The 20,056-nt window shown below is 42.6% G+C and overlaps 2 protein-coding genes across 7 annotated transcripts in view; one reads left to right on the top strand and one right to left on the bottom strand.

Moving 5' to 3' along the window:
- The window catches only part of LOC116761622 (putative UPF0607 protein FLJ37424), a 29,194-nt gene extending 24,821 nt beyond the window's left edge, over positions 1 to 4,373 (bottom strand). For all 4 annotated transcript variants that reach the window (XR_004352070.1, XM_032647596.1, XM_032647592.1 and 1 more), the window contains exons 1-2: positions 4,089 to 4,373; positions 2,638 to 2,687 (exon numbers count right to left, since the gene is read on the bottom strand). Coding sequence is in view for 2 of the 4 variants with exons in the window: in XM_032647596.1 (XP_032503487.1) it covers positions 2,638 to 2,687; positions 4,089 to 4,207 (169 nt within the window). In the remaining 2 variants the exon portion in view is untranslated. The remainder of the gene's footprint in view (positions 1 to 2,637; positions 2,688 to 4,088) is intronic.
- A 61-nt stretch (positions 4,374 to 4,434) lies between these two features.
- Positions 4,435 to 20,056, top strand: part of OXSR1 (oxidative stress responsive kinase 1) — a 101,354-nt gene continuing 85,732 nt past the window's right edge. Inside the window, exon 1 of one of the 3 annotated variants that reach the window (XM_032648576.1) lies at positions 4,435 to 4,854. In XM_032648576.1, the coding sequence (XP_032504467.1) occupies positions 4,785 to 4,854 (70 nt within the window). In that variant the 5' untranslated portion in view covers positions 4,435 to 4,784. The remainder of the gene's footprint in view (positions 4,855 to 20,056) is intronic. The other 2 variants (XM_032648577.1, XM_032648578.1) reach the window with 2 other exon arrangements.

Below are 20,056 nucleotides of genomic sequence, written 5' to 3'. Positions count from 1 at the left end.
ACAAGATGGAAGGAGCCAAAATCGAATTCTCTGCTTGGAGGAAAGGGACCAAGGACATATGTATTGGACTATATGTGTGTGAGAAATAAGCTTTTGGGTTAAACCAGCCAGTTTAGTTTAGTTTTGGGTTGTTACTTCAGCTAGCATTAACACACAAATTTCTTATTTATCCTAAGATGTTCTACATAATATATACAAGCAATTACCAATCCTCTATCAATGGACACCTTTATCCAAGGTTGTTTCCAGTTTTCCCCTATTACAATAATGTTACAATAAACATCCTAATGAAGGAGGTTTCTAGACATATTAAACCTTTAAGAGACAGCGTTTGAAAAGTAGCAGGCACCTAGGCACCTGCTCCACCTCAGTCAGGTATTTCCCATCTTTTGCTCAATTCAACTTGAGATCATCACGTTGGCATGGTGCCAGCCTGAGAGAACCTGAAGCTACTCTCTGGCCCAGAACGCAGCTTGATGCTGAGACTCTACATTCTGCATGGACTGATTTTTCTTTTCCTACAATAACCTCTCATCTACCTGTTTCTTACAGGCTCTGAGCCCCTGTCACCTTGGACATTCATTCCCTGGGTTTGCCAAGATGTCAGCTTCTCCCCAGGCTCCAGACTCCTAGCTTGTGCATGTCTTCTCTACTCGCAAATTCCATCGATTTTTAATCAACACCATGCCTGAATACGTGCCTGTACAGGGACCATTCTAGGCACATAGGCGGGAAGCACACCTATGTGAGGAATGGGTGTTATCCCTTCTCACAAGAGATGACTTTATACTACATATGACATGTGATACTGGAGAGAAGGGGGTGGGGGGGGGAGACAGATTCCAGCAGTTTACAGTTGGTCCTGGCGCTGATGTGGAACTGCTGAGAAAATCAGCTTAGGACAAAGACATAAACTTGTGCTTTTCTTTATATTCAGGTTTCTCACAAAAGGTACATATTAATTTATAGACTTCAACTCTCTTTCTTTAATGGAGCCTATAAATCTTGAATTAAAGCTGTAATTATCACTTCAACACATCATTAGTCTTGAAATCAGTCCTTTTTCCTCTACCCTGCAGGTGCTAAAAGCAAAACACAATGCAGGTAAGTTGCTTAAAGGCAACAGAGAAAGAAGAGGAAGCATGAATATACTTTCCCTCCCAGCTTTTCAGCCCAGACAATGATTCTCAACTTCTGGGTTTACACACTGTAGTAGATGCTGTCTATACCCGTACATATCCTTTGGGCCTTCTCTGATGTTTAGTACGTGAGGGGGACTGTCTGTGTCTCTTGCTTGAGTGCATTCTCTGACTTTAGGAGCATGCTTTTCCCAGCACTGAGCTGGGCGGAAGTGCAGGAGCATTAACAATAAAGAGGAAAAGGAGTTGGTGGGCAAATACCTCAGCTTCCTTGCCTGCTGGTGGGGCAATTCCAAGGTGCGTTCCAGTTTCTCAAATAGCTACACAGTCTCCCCTCATTAATATACCCTTGAATGACTTTCCTTCCTTTCCTGTCTCACCTCACCACTCCTTCAGAATGCCTTTTGAGGTCACCTCCTAAATAAACTATTTGCATCCAAATCTTTTCTGAGTCTGACTTTGGGAGGAACCCAAGAGAAGACAAGGACTCCTTTGAAAATGTGAGGAAAAACAAGGTCCCACTCTTCAGGAAAGTATGTCATACTTTCAAGAAACCTAGGTAAGATTTGGTTAAATTTTGGTATTAGGGCAAGGGTTCAGAATCACCTTAACCCCCTTTTCCCCCCATCCCCCAAAAGATTACTGAGGGAGCCATATACAAGGACCAGCGGCCTAAGAGGAATGAAATTATTACTTCAATAGCTTCAAAAGTGCCTAAAACCCCGTTGTAACCTGTTTAGAACACACTTTGCATGGCTGGCTCCCTCGCAGTTTTCTCATAGAGGTTTTCTCCAAACTCCCTAACTATTGTCTGTCACAGTATACTCACCTTTTCCTGCTTGATGCTTTGTAACGTAATTCCTCATCTATGTATTTGCTGAGTTGTTTACTCTTCCTCTATTAGACTATAGCTCCATGAAAACAGGAACTAAGTTACTTTGTTTACCACTGTACACCCAGTGTTTATGACAGTGCTATCACATGGAAGATACTCCATAAGCTGAGAAAGAAATTGAGGTTTTGGCTTCTGGTCTCAAACAGCCACCAATTCCTTGCTCATTAAAAACATGGGAACTTCATGACCATCAGCCACATGGAGAAAGCCCAGGAGACAGGGGAAATAAAATGACCAGATCTGCAGAGCAGGTTCTGGCTCAACTAAACCATCAAGCTTTGTGCATTGGAGGAAGTAGAAAAGAACCCATCAACGAATGTATAGTGGCCCTGACCACCAAGAATGTGGGTCAATTAACATCGTGAATTTTCATTATTAGGTCAGTAGCTCCTTTTCACTGGGGAAGAAGAAGAGAGAAAGGAGGAAGGTGGCCAGATTTCTCCCTGAAGTACATACTATTCTGCACACAATTTCAAAGGAGTAAAAACCCCACAAACTTTCTGAAGGTTGTTCATGGTCCACACAGGCCAATAAATCCAGGTTAAAAATTTCTGGTTTATGGATCTTTCTATTGGTACAAACCTTGACATCTCTAATCCTTACCATCAGCATTAGCTCCTCTCCGATAGATTTGATCCCCATCCCTCTTCTCCCTGCAAAAAGAAAAAGGCAACACGTGGCAGTAAAGAAGGTGTCAGTAGTTAACAGCTGAAACCAATCTCTATAGCAAGGCCTGTGCTATGCTTCCAAACTTGGGAACTCTGGCACCTTTGCTGTGACTGGAATAGTCTAGCCTCTCAATTTCCACCTGTTGATAACATGTTAACTATGCAGGGTCTCCTCCTCCATGAAACATTCTCAAATCCCACCAAGCAGGTGGAAACGCGTTAACAGCTTCATTGCTGCAGCTCCTAGTTGACTGCTTTTGTTTTTTCATAAATTTATTTTATTTATTTTTGGCTGTGTTGGGTCTTTGTTGCTGTGCACGGGCTCTCTTTAGTTGTGGCGAGCAGGGGCTACTCCTCGTTACAGTGCACGGGCGTCTCATTGCGGTGGCTTCTCTTGTTGCAGAGCACGGGCTCTAGATGCGTGGGCTTCAGTAATTGTGGCATACGGGATCAGGAGCTGTGGCTCGCGGGCTCTAGAGCGCAGGCTCATCAGTTGTGGAGCATGGGCTCAGTTGCTCCGCGGCATGTGGGACCTTCCCGAACCAGGGATCGAACCCATGTCCCCTGCATTGGTAGGCAGATTCTTAACCACCACGCCAGCAGGGAAGTCCCACTGCTTTCGTTTTGTAGTCAGTGGATTTCCTGCACAGGGCTTCCAGTGCCTGGCATGGCCTGGGTGAAGGTCTCTTTCATAAGGACTACTACTGGTCTAAAAGACATCCAACTGAGAAGAGCTTCACACCTAGCCCAATCCACGTCAGTACTCTTTATTCCATTTTACCAAGTATGTTCAATTTCACCTCGTTAATTTCTCCAACGGCCCTAAGTGGTCAACCTGTGAAAACTCAAGTTCAATGAGGTCACACAAAAGTCAAGGCCTCTGAAACGACCTCAGATCTCCTGGGCCAAACCTCACTTGTTTAATGGCCCCAGCCGCCTCTGGGGAAAAACTCCAACCTTCCGAGGCCCCAAGACAGGTGCTCATTTAAGCTCCAGACCCAAAGTTGAGTATGGACAGAACACCCTAACCATTAAGGTTACTGAGAAGGCCGCGACGGGCGCTGCAGATAGAACTTCCGCCTAGAGAAAGTGTCGTCACGGGGCGAGCTTCCGGTTCCCCTGTCTCGTGGCCCAAGGCCTTTTATCCCACTTGGCAGTTGTCCACACTCCAAAGCTACCCCACCCAGCTGCTCCCTCGGGTTTCTCCACACCCTGCGGAGCCGTTTGCACGTCTCGAGGGTGTGACGATTACACCGCGACGTCTCTTGGGAGAACTGTGCAAAGCAAGAGGCATAACCGCCACCCTGAAGGACGGGAGCCCTGCCAGAGAACGGCGCTCAGAGCGCCTGCTGGCGGGACTAATTTACGACTGACGTCCACACTCACCTATTGCCTTTCTGATTCCTTCTCAAATAAGCCAATGAATGCGACAGCGGAGACGGCAACGTGCCCCCGCCGCCAAAAGTGGCTCCGCCCCCTCCACTAAGCCGCCGTTTGGTTGCCATGCTCAGTGTGGCTACCGCTTCTGCTACTTTAGGCTCTTCTCTGGCTTTCCGATGCCCTTGTTGAACTCCTTTCAAAGCATTTCTTCCCTTCCATTGTCAACTTCCTCCTCCTCGGGCTTCTTACTTGCTCACTGCTCATCCAGCCACACTTGAAATGGCGGCTGGAGGCGGGGCCGAGGCGGGGCGTGCCCGGCGCGGTGACGTCAGCGCGCTGCGTGTCGGCAGGTGGAGGGAGAAGGGAAAGTTCGGCCCGTGCGTGGGGCTGGGGTGGAGGGCGGGACAGAGGGGCTGGGCCGAGGCGAAGCTCCTGTAGCTGCTGCCACGGAGGCCGAGGCCGAGACCTGGGCCGGGCAGGGGAGTGCCGGCCGCGGAGGAGCAGGAGGCGAGGTCCGCGGGTGCTTCGAGCCCCCCGCTGCTCTGCCGCGCGGCCACCCGGCGCCAGGCGCCGTCGACCCGTGGCTGTTCCAGAGGCGGTTGGTGGGGGCGCGGCGGCAGCGGTTGGGGGTGGGGAGAGGCGCGGCGAGGAGAAGAGGGAGGTCAGCGAGTTTGAGGGAGGGCTGAGTGCCGTGCCGCCGTCATGTCCGAGGACTCCAGCGCCCTTCCTTGGTCCATCAACAGGGACGATTACGAGCTGCAGGAGGTGATAGGTGAGAGCTGGCGCCGCGGAGGGGGGAGGTGCCGCGCTGGATGGCGGGTGACACGCGGGAACGAGGAGACCCGCGGGAGCTCGGAGGGCGCAGGGCTCCCAGATATTCGTGGGCGCTCGAGTGGCCCGGGGGTTGGTAGGGAGCGTGGGTGAGGCTCCAGGTTTGTGCAGCGCGTGCAAGGCATGGAGGGGATTTTGAGTGGCGCGCCTGTGCGGCGCGGTGGGGTGGGGTTTGAGAGGCTCACCAGAGGTTTGTGTAGTGACAGATGTTTGAACCTGAGCGACAGATGTGTCTGAGAGAGAAAGAAAAGTGAAGGTATGGGACAGGCCTTTACGAGGCGGTGCGAGAAATGGGGTATTGCAGTTTGGGGCACGGCCACCTATTCGGGGGTTGGTGGGTTAGGGTGCTTTTGTTCACTCCCGCATCCGTGCGAGAACCCGCACGAAGTGCCAGGCGTTGCTGCGGTAGAGCTGGGGATTCTCTCCAGATGAAGCTGCAGGTACCGCACTGAGCGATGTAGACACAACTTATGACTGCTTGGAATTGACTTTCTAGTCAGGGAGGTAGACAGTAAATAAGTAGGTAAATAAAAAGAATTATAGGTTTTGGCAAGTGCTAGGAAGGGAATAAACAAGATGTTCTGATAGAGGATAACGTGGAGACCTAGTTGGGGCAATTTCAAGGAAGATGCTTTTTCTGAGGCGTTTACATGTAAGTTGAGCACTGAAGGATGAGAGAGTCTTAAGAGCCTAGGGAAATTTTTTCCCTACTGAGGGATGAGGAAATGCAAAGGCTCCTGAGGAGGGAAAGAGCTTGTTGTGTTTTAGGACCTGAAAGAAGACTGGTAAGGTTAGAAAGGTAAGGGAGAAGCCAGATTTTAGGGATCTTCTCAGCCAAGGAAAGGATTTTGGAATTTTATTTTAAGTGTTATTGGAGGGCTTCAAGCAAAGACCTGAAACAATCCGATGGACCTGGCTATTGTGTGTGGAATGGATTTGAAGGGGGTCTGGGAATACCAGTTGGCAGAGACCAAAACTTGCACAAACATGGATTGTAATTCTCACAGAGGCACAGTGATTGGGGGAGGGTGGGGACTGGGGATGAGGGGAGTATTTGTTAGACAACAATAATCTAGTGATTTTAGAAATCAAAAGGGGGTGGGTTTAGCTAAACAGAAGCTCAATCCAACAGACACGAGCAGACCCTTGTGTGTTGGAGGAAGGAGATTGTCTGCTTTGCCAGATCAGCATCCAGTCCTAAATTAGTTTTATAACAAAGAGTGTCTGAAAACTCCTTAGCTGTCTTGGCGGGGTGGGTGGTGGTGGCGGGGTGGGTAGTGTTTATTGCACCGTGTAGGTGTTTAGAGAAACTTTGTCACATTTCTTTTTTTCACTTTACTTCTTGTTTCAAAACAAATCTGGCCTAAGTTTTATCTGAAAGACAGCACATCTTTTTCCTTAAGCCACTTCATGGATCTTTACTGCATGCTGGGTCTTTGATGTGTACTGGTTGGTTCTAAAGACAGCTAGCTAGGTCTCTGTCTTGATTGATTGCTTCTGAGTCCCTCAATCAGAGTTTCTTATTGAAAAAAGGGATTAAGTGGGAAATTCCAAAATGATGTCTAAAAAGTAAGGAAAGGGGGTCCTTATCATTTTAGAAAAGGAATTTTGATTTTCTTTCTGGTAAGGTGTACATCTTTCTAGGGTGAAGAGGAGGGTTGTAGTTGTTCCGAATGCCCTTGCTATTAGTATTGCACAAGGCTCTAGAGCTTTAAAAACTTGTTAATTTGGTGTCCTCAGACCAATAAGGTGTCTGAGTGAGTAAAAGGGAGACTCAGGCCTCTGGGTTAGGGTTAGTCTTCATCTTATTCTCAAAGTGGTCTGTGGATAAAAAGTTAACTCCAATGTGATTTGACCACCTTATTTTTAAAAACAATTTTACTCTGAGGTACAATTTCACCCATTTTTAGTATAAAATTCACCCATTTTAAAATATAAAATTAAATGATTTTTAGTAAATTTATTGTGTTGTGCACCAATCAGCATAATACAGTTTTAGAATATGTTCATCACCCCAGTGAGATCCCTTGTGTCTGTTTACAGTTAATCCCTGTTCCTACCCCCAGTTTCAGGCAACTGCAAATCTACTTTCTGTCTCCATAGATTTGCCTTTTCTGGACATTTCATATAAATGGGATCGTGTAATATGCAGTTTTTTTTGTTTGGCTTCATTCACGTAGCATAATATTTTTTCATTTTTAAAAGCAATTTATATACCATAAAATCCACCTGTTTTAAGTTTACAGTACTATAGTTTTTTAGTAAATTTACAGAGTTGTTCAGTCATCACCACAATCCAATTTTAGAACATTTCCATCATTCCAGAAAGATGCCTCATGTACATTTGCAGTCACTCCCTGCCGAAGACAACCACAGATCTACTTTCTGTCTCTATAGATTTGTCTTTTATGGAAATTTCATATAAATATCATATGTGATCTTTTATGTTTGGTTTCTTTTACTTTGTGTAATGTTTTTTGAGGTTCATCCATGTTGTAGCCTGTATTAGTATATTTTTCCTTTTCATTGGACACCACTTGATGGACATTGGGTTTCTTCTGCTTTTTGCCTATTTGGAATAATGTTGCTATGAGCATTTACATCAAATCTTCAGTGACCATGTTTCATTTTTCTTGAGTGGAATTGCTGGGTCATATGGTAGATTTATGTTTAACTTTTTAAGAAATGGACAGACTTTCAAAGTGACTGTACCATTTTACATTCCCATCAGCCATGTATGAGGGTCCCTATTTCTTTACATTTTTGCCAGCATTTGTTGTCTGTCTTTTTGATTATAGCCATCCTAGTGGATGTGAAGTGGTATTTGATCATGGTTTTGTTTTACATTTCTGTAATAACTAATAATAGAGAGTATCTCTTTTTTTTTAACATCTCTATTGGGGTATAATTGCTTTACAATGATGTGTTAGTTTCTGCTTTATAACAAAGTGAATCAGTTATACATATACATATGTTCCCATATTTCTTCCCAATAGAGAGTATCTTTTCATGTGCTTATTTGTTAACTTTTCATATCCTTTGGTAAAATGTCATTCAAATCTTTTTCCCATTTGGGTTGCCCATTGGGTTGTTTTCTTCTCACTGAGTTATAGAGATGTGTGTGAGGGTATGTATTCATTCTGGGTATGAGTCCTTCACCTGATATATGATTTCAAATATTTACTCTCAGTCTTTTTTGGGGGGGCGGGGGAGGCGTGCCACAGCTGCGGGATCTTAGTTCCCCGACCAGGGATCTAACCCACGCCCCCTGTAGTGGAAGCGCAGAGTCTTAACCACCGGACCACCAGGGAAGTCCTGAGAAATCTTTAGTAACCCAACATCACAAAGATTTTTTTCCTATGTTTTCTTCTGTTATAGTTTAGCTCTTAAATTTAGTCCTCTGATATATTTTGAGTTAAGTTTTCTGTAAGGTGTGAGGTAAGGTGAACCATCTTGTTTTACAGATGAAGACACTGAGACATAGGAAGGTAAAATGACCTGTCTAAAGTCAGAGCTAGTTATGGGCAGAGCCAGTACTGGTGTCCAACTGTCGCCTAATCCAGGATCCTTATTTCTGAATCTGCTTTTGATTGGTTTTTGGAAGTATCTGAAGATGGTGGTCATAATCTCACCTTTTTTTTTTTTTTTTTGCGGTACACGGGCCTCTCACTGTTGTGGCCTCTCCCGTTGCGGAGCACAGGCTCCAGACGCGCAGGCTCAGCAGCCATGACTCACGGGCCCAGCCGCTCCGCGGCATGTGGGATCTTCCCGGACTGGGGCATGAACCCGTGTCCCCTGCATTGGCAGGCGGACTCTCAACCACTGCGCCACCAGGGAAGCCCCATAATCTCACCTTTAAAAGGAAATATCCTTACAATGAAAAAAAACTGATCGGAGCAGATATTTTGTAGATAACCTTTTAGATACAGTTAGATTTATTCTCTTTTGTGTATCCTATTTTGTCATTTTTTTTAATGTTCTCTCTCTCATTAATAAGTTCCTGAAAGTTCTTTATGTACTTCCACTCCACTCCTCACACACTCTCTCTCACCCCATCTTCTCAAGAGGGAGGAAAAAAAGTTTTTCCTTGAACTACAGCCTAGTGCAAGTAGCAAGGCTCAGTAAAGCAGTGCATGCTTATTCTAACTTTGCTTCCATGCCAACATGTTTGGAATACAGTATTTTGTAATAAGCTGTAAGTAGCTTTCCAAATGAATCTTTGTAATTTCTTCAGATTATACTCATTTTTTTTTCAGGAAACAAATGGTTGAAGTCTGGGCAAAAAAGGCTTGGGGGAATCTTTTTGAATTTTCTGTTTCCAAAGGATTGTATTTTAAGGAAATGGTATAATGGCTGTCTCCTTTCTCATCAAAGCACATACAGTTATTTGAACTATATATCTTTTTCACATGTGCTACTTAGGACTGTATTTGGGGTTAGTTTCTCACATGGTTTTATTCTCTCTTTTTCTGGCAAAATCTTATAGAGAAGAGAAAATTCCCTTCCTAGAACATAATAAAAGCATACAAGTTGGGAATTCAAAGGACTTCCTTTTAAGGTTTCCCTGGTGGCGCAGTGGTTGAGAGTCCGCCTTCCGATGCAGGGGACACTGGTTCGTGCCCCGGTCTGGGAAGATCCCACATGCCGCGGAGCGGCTGGGCCCGTGAGCCATGGCCGCTGAGCCTGCGCGTCTGGAGCCTGTGCTCCGCAACGGGAGAGGCCGCAACAGTGAGAGGCCCGCGTACCGCAAAAAAAAAACCGACTTCCTTTTAAAGAATTGTATCATCTTAAGCATGCTTTGGCAAAGGTTTGAACTTTAAGTATGATTACTTGTAAAAGATGTAGTATTGGTCTCACTATTAATCATTTATCTTTTCAGTGTTTTTGAGCTCCTGCCTAACCCCTACTATTGCATTAGCACTTCTGACCAGGTGCTGTACTGTATTTGATGTGTGTTGAAGCAACTGTAATAGTATGGGCTTTGGGGTTAGACTGATCTGGATTCAAATCCTGGCGTTAGCTCTTACTACCTCTCTGATCTGGGGCAATTTATATAACTGTTTTAGTGTCAGTTTTTTGTCTGTAAAATGGGAATAATGGTACCCATGTCCTTGGGGCTGTTGTGCAGATTAAGTGTAGTTGTTTGCAGGAAGCTTTTAGCTCGTATTCATTACTCCATACAATCTCTTTGTTATCTCTTTCTTTTTTTCTTCTTTTTCTGTTTCTTAATTTTTGGTACTGCCATAAAATGTGAAATACATGATTTGGAATCTTGTAACACTTGTAATCTTGTAATGTTTTGAATCTGTTGTAATGTTTATTGGACCATCACTGCATCTTTTTTTTTTTCTTACTTCCAGATCTTATTCAGGTTTAGATGGATTTAAGGATTTATGCTGGACATGGTAGTATAGCAGTGTAAGGCCCTGCCACCTGTTTTATTGCCCACGATACAATATAGCGGCAAAGTGGGAAACCAGTCTGTCAAGGGCTGTGCCATGTGGCTTATGTTATCATGCATTTTTTTTCGGTATGCGGGCCTCTCACTGTTGTGGCCTCTCCCGTTGCGGAGCACAGGCTCTGGACGCACAGGCTCAGCTGCCATGGCTCACGGGCCTAGCTGCTCCGCGGCATGTGGGATCTTCCCGGACTGGGGCATGAACCCGTGTCCCCTGCATCGGCAGGCAGACTCTCAACCACTGCGCCACCAGGGAAGCCCATTTTGGTTTTTGTTTGTTTGTTTGTTTTGGTTTTTGTTTTACTTTTTGTTTACTTTTTGGCTGTGTTGGGTCTTCATTGCTGCATGCGGGTTTTCTCTAGTTGCGGCAAGCTGGAGCTACTCTTCTTTGCAGTGTGTGGGCTTCTCATTGCAGTGGCTTCTCTTGTTGGGGAGCATGGGCTCTAGGTGCACGGGCCCAGTAGTTGTGACTCACAGGCTCTAGAGCGCAGGCTCAGTAGTTGTGGCGCATGGGATTAGTTGCTCTGCGGCACGTGGGATCTTCCTGGACCAGGGATCAAACCCATGTCCCCTGCATTGGCAGGCAGATTCTTAACCACTGTGCCACCAGGGAAGTCCTGTGTTACCATGCATTTTTAAAAGTCTCAATAAATATTTACTGTTTACCTCATCCTAGGTTTAGAAAATTGTTCTTTAAGATCCGTTTTTAGTAAGGTGTGATTCATCTACCTTTGATACTGTGGTGAAGGCAGCCTACTAGCTTTAGTCTCTACTTTCCCTACCCTTTTAAATTTTCATTAGTTGTTCACTAGCTACACATTTGATGTCTAAAGTATTGGTTTCCAAATACAGATTCCAGGATCCCACCTCTAGCTCTTCCATAAATGTGAAAGCCATTATTTTCTATTGATAGAGTGATGCTTAATGGTTAGTGTATTTTCTCCCCCTGATTGGAAGACTTAGCTATGATAACATTTTCAGTAAGGCCAGCATTGGGCCAACAACCTCATAGGGTTGTATCAAATAGGGATTGCATTTGGCTGCATGTAATGGAAAACAAATAATAGTGGCTTAATAAAATACTTCTTTGCTCCCTTTATATGACACGAAAACTGGAGTGGCAGCCTAGGTGCCATTAGGCACCCAGGCTCGTAGTTTTTCACTCCACTCTACTTAGCACTGGACTTACATTCTCATAGTTGCAAGACAGTTGTTCCACCCCTAGCCTTGTGCTTGTGTTCCAGGCCAGAAGAATATGGTAAAAGGACAAAGTCACATGACGACTCAGCTGGCTCCCTTTCAAAGGGCTTTCTTTCCTGGAAGCCTTACTCAGTGATACATTCCTATTTTATTGGACAGAACTGTGTCATTTGGCCATTTGCAAATGAAATGAAGCTTTTTATCCAAGCATGTTATTACTTAAAGCAAAATAGGTAAAAGTTCTCTTATTAAAGAAGGGAAAACTGTATGTTGGCTAGGCAACTAAAAATGTTGGCCTCGGGTTTTTTTAATTTTAATTAAAATAGTTAAATAAGACACTGCAAGTAAATAATTTAACCTGACACATAAATAATCAGTTAATGTTCGCTTTAAAGAGTCAGTTGCCTACCAATTAAGAGTATGGTGTTGAAACGTCATGTAGTTCTGGTTTCTAGGCCCTACTCTGCATCTTACTAATTTATGACCTAAGTCTTACCTTTGCTTGCATTGCTTTGTAAGATCAATAATACCTAATTCATGGGATTATTGTGAGAATTAGATGGAAAAAAAAGAAGTGCAAGTAAGGAGAGTGCTCAGCATAGTACTTGGCGCACAGAGTAAGTGCTCAATAAATGGTAACGCTCACAATGGTAATAATGAGGTAATGCCCGTTAGGTAATGAGGTAATGCCCGAAGACTGGGCTATTCTTGTGTTTGTTCTGCCCCAAATGAGCAAAAATTTTTTTTCTTGAAAATATATGCCACTACTTGAGTCATGAATCTATTCAACAAATATTTACTGACCTCCACTTGTGTGTCAGGCACTCTTTGGATGCTAGAGATACAGCAGCAAAGCAGACAGACAGAAATCCCTTGTGGTGGTGATGAAGGACAAATATAAAGTAGGGAAAGGGGTTGCAAACTGCTAGGGATAGAGGTGAGTTTTAAAGAGGTCAAGGAAAGCCTCACCGAGAAGGTGACATTTGAGGAAAGATCTGAAGGAGGTGGAGAAGTGAACATGGTGGTTATCTGTAGGTAGCTTGGTCTAAGCAGAGGGAACATGCGGAGCGCAAAGGTCCTGAAGAAGGAGCACACTGATGTGACTAAGGAATAATGAGGTAAGGGTGGCTGGAGCAGAATGATTCAGAGGTTGAAGAGGCAGACCGGTTGAAGAGATCAGGAGAGTAAGGTGGTAGGTAGGGATGGATGTCCCTGGCCATCAGATGGTATGAAGCGTGGTAAGTCATTGTGGTACTTGGCTTTTGCTTTGCTAAGATTTTACGTTTTAAAAGGACAACCTGGGCTGCTACGTGGAGAATAGTTTTTTAAGGGTATGAGGGTAGGAGAGGTTATCCAGGGGAGAGAGGTAGTAGTGGAGGTGGTGAGAAGCAGTCAGACGCTGGTGTAGCATATTTTGAAGTTAGAGATATGCCATTGGATTGGATGTGAGAAGTATCCAAGATATTTGGCAGGAGCATCCAGAAGGATGGGGTTAATATCCGTTGAGATAGAGATCACCAGAGTGAACAGGAGCGAGAGATGATTCATTGCAAAACCATCAGGCTGCTTGAATAATTACTCAGAGCATATGGCAGTGTCTTTATTTTCATCTTTGTATGGAGAGAGAGCGTGATTTTTATGATAATGACTGTCCTTACAGCTGTTTCTGTAAAGGAGCTTTAATTTTCAGTATGACTCTGACAAGAGGGCTTATTCAGAAAAAGGTTTATGAAATTGTAAAGTCCTGTATTTTCCATGGTTCAGGTGACAGTGCCTTAGTCATCTTTCAGAATAAACAGTCTGGACTAGCTCTTTAGTTGGTGTTAAAGCCTTACTGAAAAATACTTAAAATCTTTAGAATATGTATCTGTAATAGTGACGGTTGGTCAGAATTTGGGGGGAAAATATCTTCAGTTGATTTGGTTCATTTGATTTATTTTTTCCTCACAGGTAGGAATAAAATCCATATTTTTGCTTACTCTTTTAAATTTCAGGATCTAGTAAAGTGGAGGGAGACTGTGAAATTTTTTTTAGTCCCGCTCATGCCTTTAGGCAGCTCCTTTTCTGTTTCAAGAGATAACATTACCCAGTTTGAAGGATTTCAGGAGAAAGCTCAGTCATGGTTTTTCACTTTAATCCATTCTGGTGTGTAATGTACACTAACATAGCAGTTAAAGAACCAGCTAGGAGAGGACAGAAGAGTGGAAGAGGGGACATGGGGGATGGTGCATGGAAGGTGCAAAACATGTAAAATAGTGAACTTCTGAATTAGGATGCTTTATTGGAAATTGTTTTACATTTTCCATTATATTATTCTTCATATTAAGCCAATGCTTTTTTGCTGGCATTAGAACAGTAGCTTTCACACTTTGACTAAACCATTCCTAATAGTTACCTTTTACATATTTTCATGTGTATTTACACTGAAGTAAAAGTTTTACAAGATAATATTTGCATTTTTATTTTTTTATATATTTTTTAATTGAAGTATAGTTGATAGATAATGTTTACTTTTACTGTGTGCAATACATACTGATGGTTTCTAATTTGATTCTGTTTTCTCTAAGAAAAATGATGGTTGAAACCCAGTAAGTTGACTTGTGGTTTGAAAAATTCCTCATGAAGGAACCTGCTTTAAAGAAGAGAAAGAAAAAATATGTATTGTGGGGCTTCCCTGGTGGCACAGTGGTTGGGAATCCGCCTGCCAATGCACTAAACACGGGTTCGAGCCCTGGTCCAGGAGGATCCCACGTGCTGCAGAGCAACTGGGCCCGTGTGCCACGGCTGCTGAGCCTGCGCTCTGCTTCGAGCCACAGCTCCTGAATCCCGTGTGCATGGAGCCCGTGCTCCACACGGGGAGAGGCCGCCGCAACGAGAAGCCCGCGCACCATGACAAAGAGTAGCCCCTGCTCACCGCAACTAGAGAAAGCCCGCGCACAGCAATGAAGACCCAGTGCAGCCAAAAATAAATAAATTTATTTTAAAAAATATGTATCGCACAGTAATTATATTAAGAAAAAGCAATTTTGAGTAGAATGCTTCATGTAAAATACAACATGCTTTCAATATTTTTCTTCCCCCATGCCCTCTTTTGTAAACATTTTTGTGAAATTACTTTTTAAAAAAATAATGTATTTATTTATTTATTTTGGCTGCGTTGGATCTTCGTTGCTGGGCACGGGCTTTCTCTAGTTGCGGCGAGTGGAGGCTACTCTTCGTTGCAGTGTGCGGGCTTCTCACTGCGGTGGCTTCTCTTGTTGTGGAGCATGGGCTCTAGGCGCATGGGCTTCAGTAGTTGTGGCACTCGGGCTCAGTAGTTGTGGCACTTGGGCTCAGTAGTTGTGGCTCACGAGTTCTAGAGCGCAGGCTCAGTAGTTGTGGTGCACGGGCTTAGTTGCTCCGTGGCATGTGGGGTCTTCCGAACCAGGGATCGAACCCGTGTCCCCTGCATTGGCAGGTGGATTCTTAACCACTGCGCCACGAGGGAAGTCCCTGAAATTACTTTCTATTTGGGAAGAAAATGAGAAAATGGAGAGGAAGGAAGAAAGAATTTAATGATTGTACATTTTTTCTTTTTTATTGTTTACATTTCATCTCTATCCAAGGCTGTATGTACAGGAGAACCCATGATTAAAACGTTGAAAAAAACTACAGTTTAAGTGGTATGGCTAGAGATGGGGAGTTGGTGAGGATAATTTATCCTCATGTGTTTTGGTAAAGATTCAAGTACTTTAGAAGCGTAATAAACATACCTTATATCAAATACTTGAGGAGACACACCTATGTCTTTTAACAGTTTAAATGTCTAATAGGAAGATAATAGGTAAATAAATGAACAATAATGACATTTATTGAGCATTGCCATTTCCCAGCACGTAATCAGGGAACCAAGACTTACCCTGCTAATGGTGGCAGAGTTTGTTTGAATCTAAGTGTGTTTTCCATGGAGCTTCCTGAAGTTAGGTGAGTTTTGACTTGGGCTTTAAAAGGAGGGGGAGGTATGGATTAATATGTAGAAAGCAAGCAAGGTGAATGGTTTGCACAGAGGAATGGAGATGGAGAAAACTAAATTGCATCCAGGGTATGGAAAATAAGTTAAAGCGTTGAGTTATCAAGAAGTACAGTATTGGGACTTCCCTGGTGGTGCAGTGGTTAGGAATCCGCCTGCCAGTGCCGGGGACACGGGTTCGAGCCCTGGTCGGGGAGGATCCCACATGCTGCAGAGCAGCTAGGCCTGTGCACCACAACTACTGAGCCTGTGCTCTAGAGCCCACGAGCCACAACTACTGAGCCTGTGAGCCACAACTACTAAAGCCCACATGCCTAGAGCCCATGCTTTGCAACAAGAGAAGCCACCGCAATGAGAAGCCCGCGCACCACAACAAAGAGTAGCCCCCACTCGCTGCAACTAGAGAAAGCCCGTGCGCAGCAATGAAGACCCAATGCAGCCATAAATAAATAAATGAAATTTAAAAAAAAGAAAGTACAGTATCAAGTAGTGGCTGTGGTTTAGTGATCTGAGGAGTGATATAGTGCAAATGGACCTTGAAGATTATTTTATTAAGGGTAATAGATGGATTGAAGCCTAGGCTTTTTTTCTCTTTTTTTTTAAGCAATCTACGGAACTTAGAGCTTACTATCTGTATGTGTACTGTACTCATTTGTGTGCACATGTGTATGGTTCTGTGCAGTTTTATTACACGTGTACCTTTGTGTAACTACCACTAACTAAATTCAAGACACAGAACTGTATTCCACCACAAAGTCCCTCTGGCTACCCCTTTGTAGCCCTCCTAACCTGTCTACTCACATCCCTAATCCCTGACAACCACTAATCTGTTCTCTGTTGCTGTTATTTTTGTTATTTCAAGAGTGTTGTATATTATATAAATGGAGTCATAAAATATGTAACTTTCTGAGCTTGGCTTTTTTCATTCAGCATAGTGCCCTTGAGGTTCATCCAAGTAATTGTGCATATCAATAGTTTGTTCATTTTTATTGCTGAGTAATATTTGTCTGTGTGGACATACCATATGTTTAACCATTCACCTGTTAAAGGATATTTGGGTAGTTTCCAGTTTTTAGCTATTATGAATAAAGCTGCTGTGAATATTCATGTACAAGTTTCTGTGTGAACAGAAACTTGTATATGAATTTTTAATTTCTCTCAGAAAAATTTTAATTTTAATTTCTCTCAGATAAATACCCAGTCATACAAATGCTGAGTTGTACAAGTTCATTTTTAGTTTTAAAAGAAATGGCCTAACTATTTTCCAGAGTGGCTATACCATATTTTATATTTCTGCCTACATTGTATGAGTGATCCAGTTTAACCATATCTTCACCAGCATTTGTATTATCACTTAAAACAATTTATTTTAGCCATTCTAATAGGTTATTCCATCGCTGTTGAATTGCTTTTGTACCTTTGTAAAAAATCACTGTGGGGGGCTTCCCTGGTGGCGCAGTGGTTGAGAGTCCGCCTGCCGATGCAGGGGACACGGGTTCGTGCCCCGGTCTGGGAAGATCCCACATGCTGCGGAGCGGCTGGGCCCGTGAGCCATGGCCGCTGAGCCTGCGCGTCCGGAGCCTGTGCTCCGCAACGGGAGAGGCCACAACAGTGAGAGGCCCATGTACCACACATACACACACAAAAATCACTGTGGCACATTTGTGTGAATCTATTTCTGGTTTCTCTGTTCTGTTTTGTGTGTGTGTGTGTATGTCTGTCCCTCTGTCTGTACCACACTGTCTTGATTACTGTAACTATGTAAGTCTTTAAATTGGATGGTATGAATCCTCCAACTTTGTTCTTTTTTTTAAAATTATTTTTATTTATTTTATTTTTGACTGCATTGGGTCTTTCTGGTGCACAGGCTTCTCATTGTGGTGGCTTCTCTTGTTGTGGAGCAGGGGCTCTAGGTACACAGGCTTCAGTAGTTGTGGCTTGAGGGCTCTAGAGCGCAGGCTCAGTAGTTGTGGCACACAGGCTTAGTTGCTCTGCGCCATGTGGGATCTTCCTGGACCAGGGCTCAAACCCGTGTTCCCTTCATTGGCAGGCAGATTCTTAACCACTGCACCACCAGGGAAGCCCTGTTCATCTTCTTTACTATGGTGTTGATTATTCTAGGGCCTTCCCTTTTCATATAAACTTTAGAGTAAGCTTGTCTATGTGTACAGAATACTTTGCCAGGAGTGTGATAGGAATTGCCTTAAACCTATATGGAGTCAATTTGGGGAGTATTGACATCTTTACTGTGTTGATTTTTCGAATCCATGAACATGGTAAGTCTCCAGTTATTTAGGTCTTTTTTGTTTTCTTTGTTTGGTATTTTGTAATTTTCAGCATATAGATCCTGTTCATATTTTATTGGATTTATACCTAAATGTTTCATTTTGGGGGAGCAATTGTAAATGATATTGTATTTTAAGATTTTGGTTTCCACTTGATTCTTCTTAGTATATAGAAATGCAGTTGGTTTTTGTGTGTTGACCTTTTATCTTGCAACCTTGCTAAACTCTTTTATTAGTTTTAGAAGCTTTTCTTGTATAGATGGTCATGACATCTACAAACAGGGACAGTTTTATTTCTTCTTTTCCAATCTGGATGCCTTTTATTCCTTTTTTTTGCTTTATTGTGTTGTCTAGGACTTCCAGTGCTATGTTGAATAAAAGTGATAAGAATGAACATCTTAGCCTTTTTCCCAATCTTAGAGGGAAGGCAGTCTTTCACCAGTATGATGTTAGCTGTAAGTTTTTTTTTTGTAGATGTTCTTTATGAGGTTGAAGAAGTTCCCCTCTATTCCTAGTTTGCTGAGAGCTTTTTTATCATGAATGGTGTTGAATTTTTATAAAGTGTTTTTGTGTCAGTGGATATGCTCATATGATTTTTCTTCTTTAGCCTGTTGATACAGTGTATTACATTGATTTTTTTTTTAATTGTACCAGCCTTGCATACCTGGAATACATACTACTTGGTTGTGGTGTAGTATCTATTGCTGGATTCAATTGGCTAACATTTTGTTAAGGATTTTGCAGCTAAGTGCATGAGAGGTATTGGTCTGTAGTTATTTTGTTTTGTTTTGTTTTTTCTTGTGATGTCTTTGTTTTGTTTTGGTGTTGGTAGTACTGGCTTCATGAAATGAGTTGGAAAGTGCTCCTGCTTCTTCCTTTTTTTCTAAATTGTTGAACTATGAGTTAAAATTGTTTGTAGTATGTGGTATTCCCTTTTTTAAAAAGATCAAGGTATGTCACTTAACATAAAACTAACCATTTTTTTAACATCTTTATTGGAGATATAATTGCTTTACAATGTTGTGTTAAAAACTAACCATTTTTTAAGTGTACAGTTTAGTGTTTTTTTTAGTATATTCACAGTGTTTTGCATCCATCATCATTGTCTAATTCCAGAGCATTTTCCTCACCCAGAAAGAAATTGTACCCATTAAGCATTAACCTCCCATTTTCCTCTTCTCCCAGCCCCTGGTAACTACTAATCTGTTTTCTGTGTCTATGGATTTGCCTGTTCTATGGACATTTCATATATATGGAGTTATACAATATGTGGTCTTTTGTGATTGGTTTACTTCTTATAGTATGTTTTCAAGGTTCCTCCCTTCGCTCATGACTCCATTACTCTTACCTCTGCTTTCATTGTCTCATCTTCTCTGACTCTGACCCTCCTTCGTCTCTTTTATAAAGACCCTTGTAATTAAATTGGGCCCACCCAGATAATCCAGGATCATCTTTCCATCCTTAATTTCATAACATGTGCCAAGTCTTTTTGCCATTTATGGTAACATTCACAGGTCTCAAGAATTAGGATGCGGTCACCTTTGGGGGGCGGGTATTATTCTACCTACCACACAGATTTTAGAGCTTTTATTATTATTCCACTTCTCCCTGAAGCTCTGTTCTTTTTTTCAGTCTGTTTTCTCTCTGCTGTTTAGATTGAGTAAAATTATTGATCTTATCCTCAAGTTCACTGAATTTATCCTGTTATCTCTCTTTTTCTATTGAGCTTCTCCAGCAGGTTTTATATTTTGGAAATTATATGTTTTAGTTGTATAATGTCCAGTTGGTGCTTTTTTTTTTTTTTAGTAACTTCTGTTTCCTTATTGAGGCTTTTCTATTTTTTTATTTTGTTTTAAGATAATTCTTAACTGTTTGTTGAAGCACTTTTATGATGGCTGCTTAAAAATTCTTGTCAGGTAATTCCAACTAGTAATTCATCTTGGTGTTTGTATCAGTGTGATTGTCTTTTCTCATTCAAGTGTGTTTTTCCTGGTTCTTGGTGTGACGACGTGATTTTCTTTTTTTAAATCGTGTGATGGACATTTAGGATATTAATGTTAGGAGACTCCTGATCCTATTTAAAATTTCTATTTTAGTAGGCAGTTACTCTACTTAGATTTAATGTGTAAGTCCTGGCCTACTTTTGTGAGCTATGTAATTCTTACGATAAGTGAGTTTTCAGAGCTCTGGC

Source organism: Phocoena sinus, chromosome 11, assembly GCF_008692025.1.
Source record: "Phocoena sinus isolate mPhoSin1 chromosome 11, mPhoSin1.pri, whole genome shotgun sequence".
Classification (NCBI taxonomy): Eukaryota; Metazoa; Chordata; class Mammalia; order Artiodactyla; family Phocoenidae; genus Phocoena; species Phocoena sinus.
The sequence above is the reverse complement of the archived record's forward strand: the minus strand, read 5'-3'. Positions and strand labels throughout refer to the sequence as shown.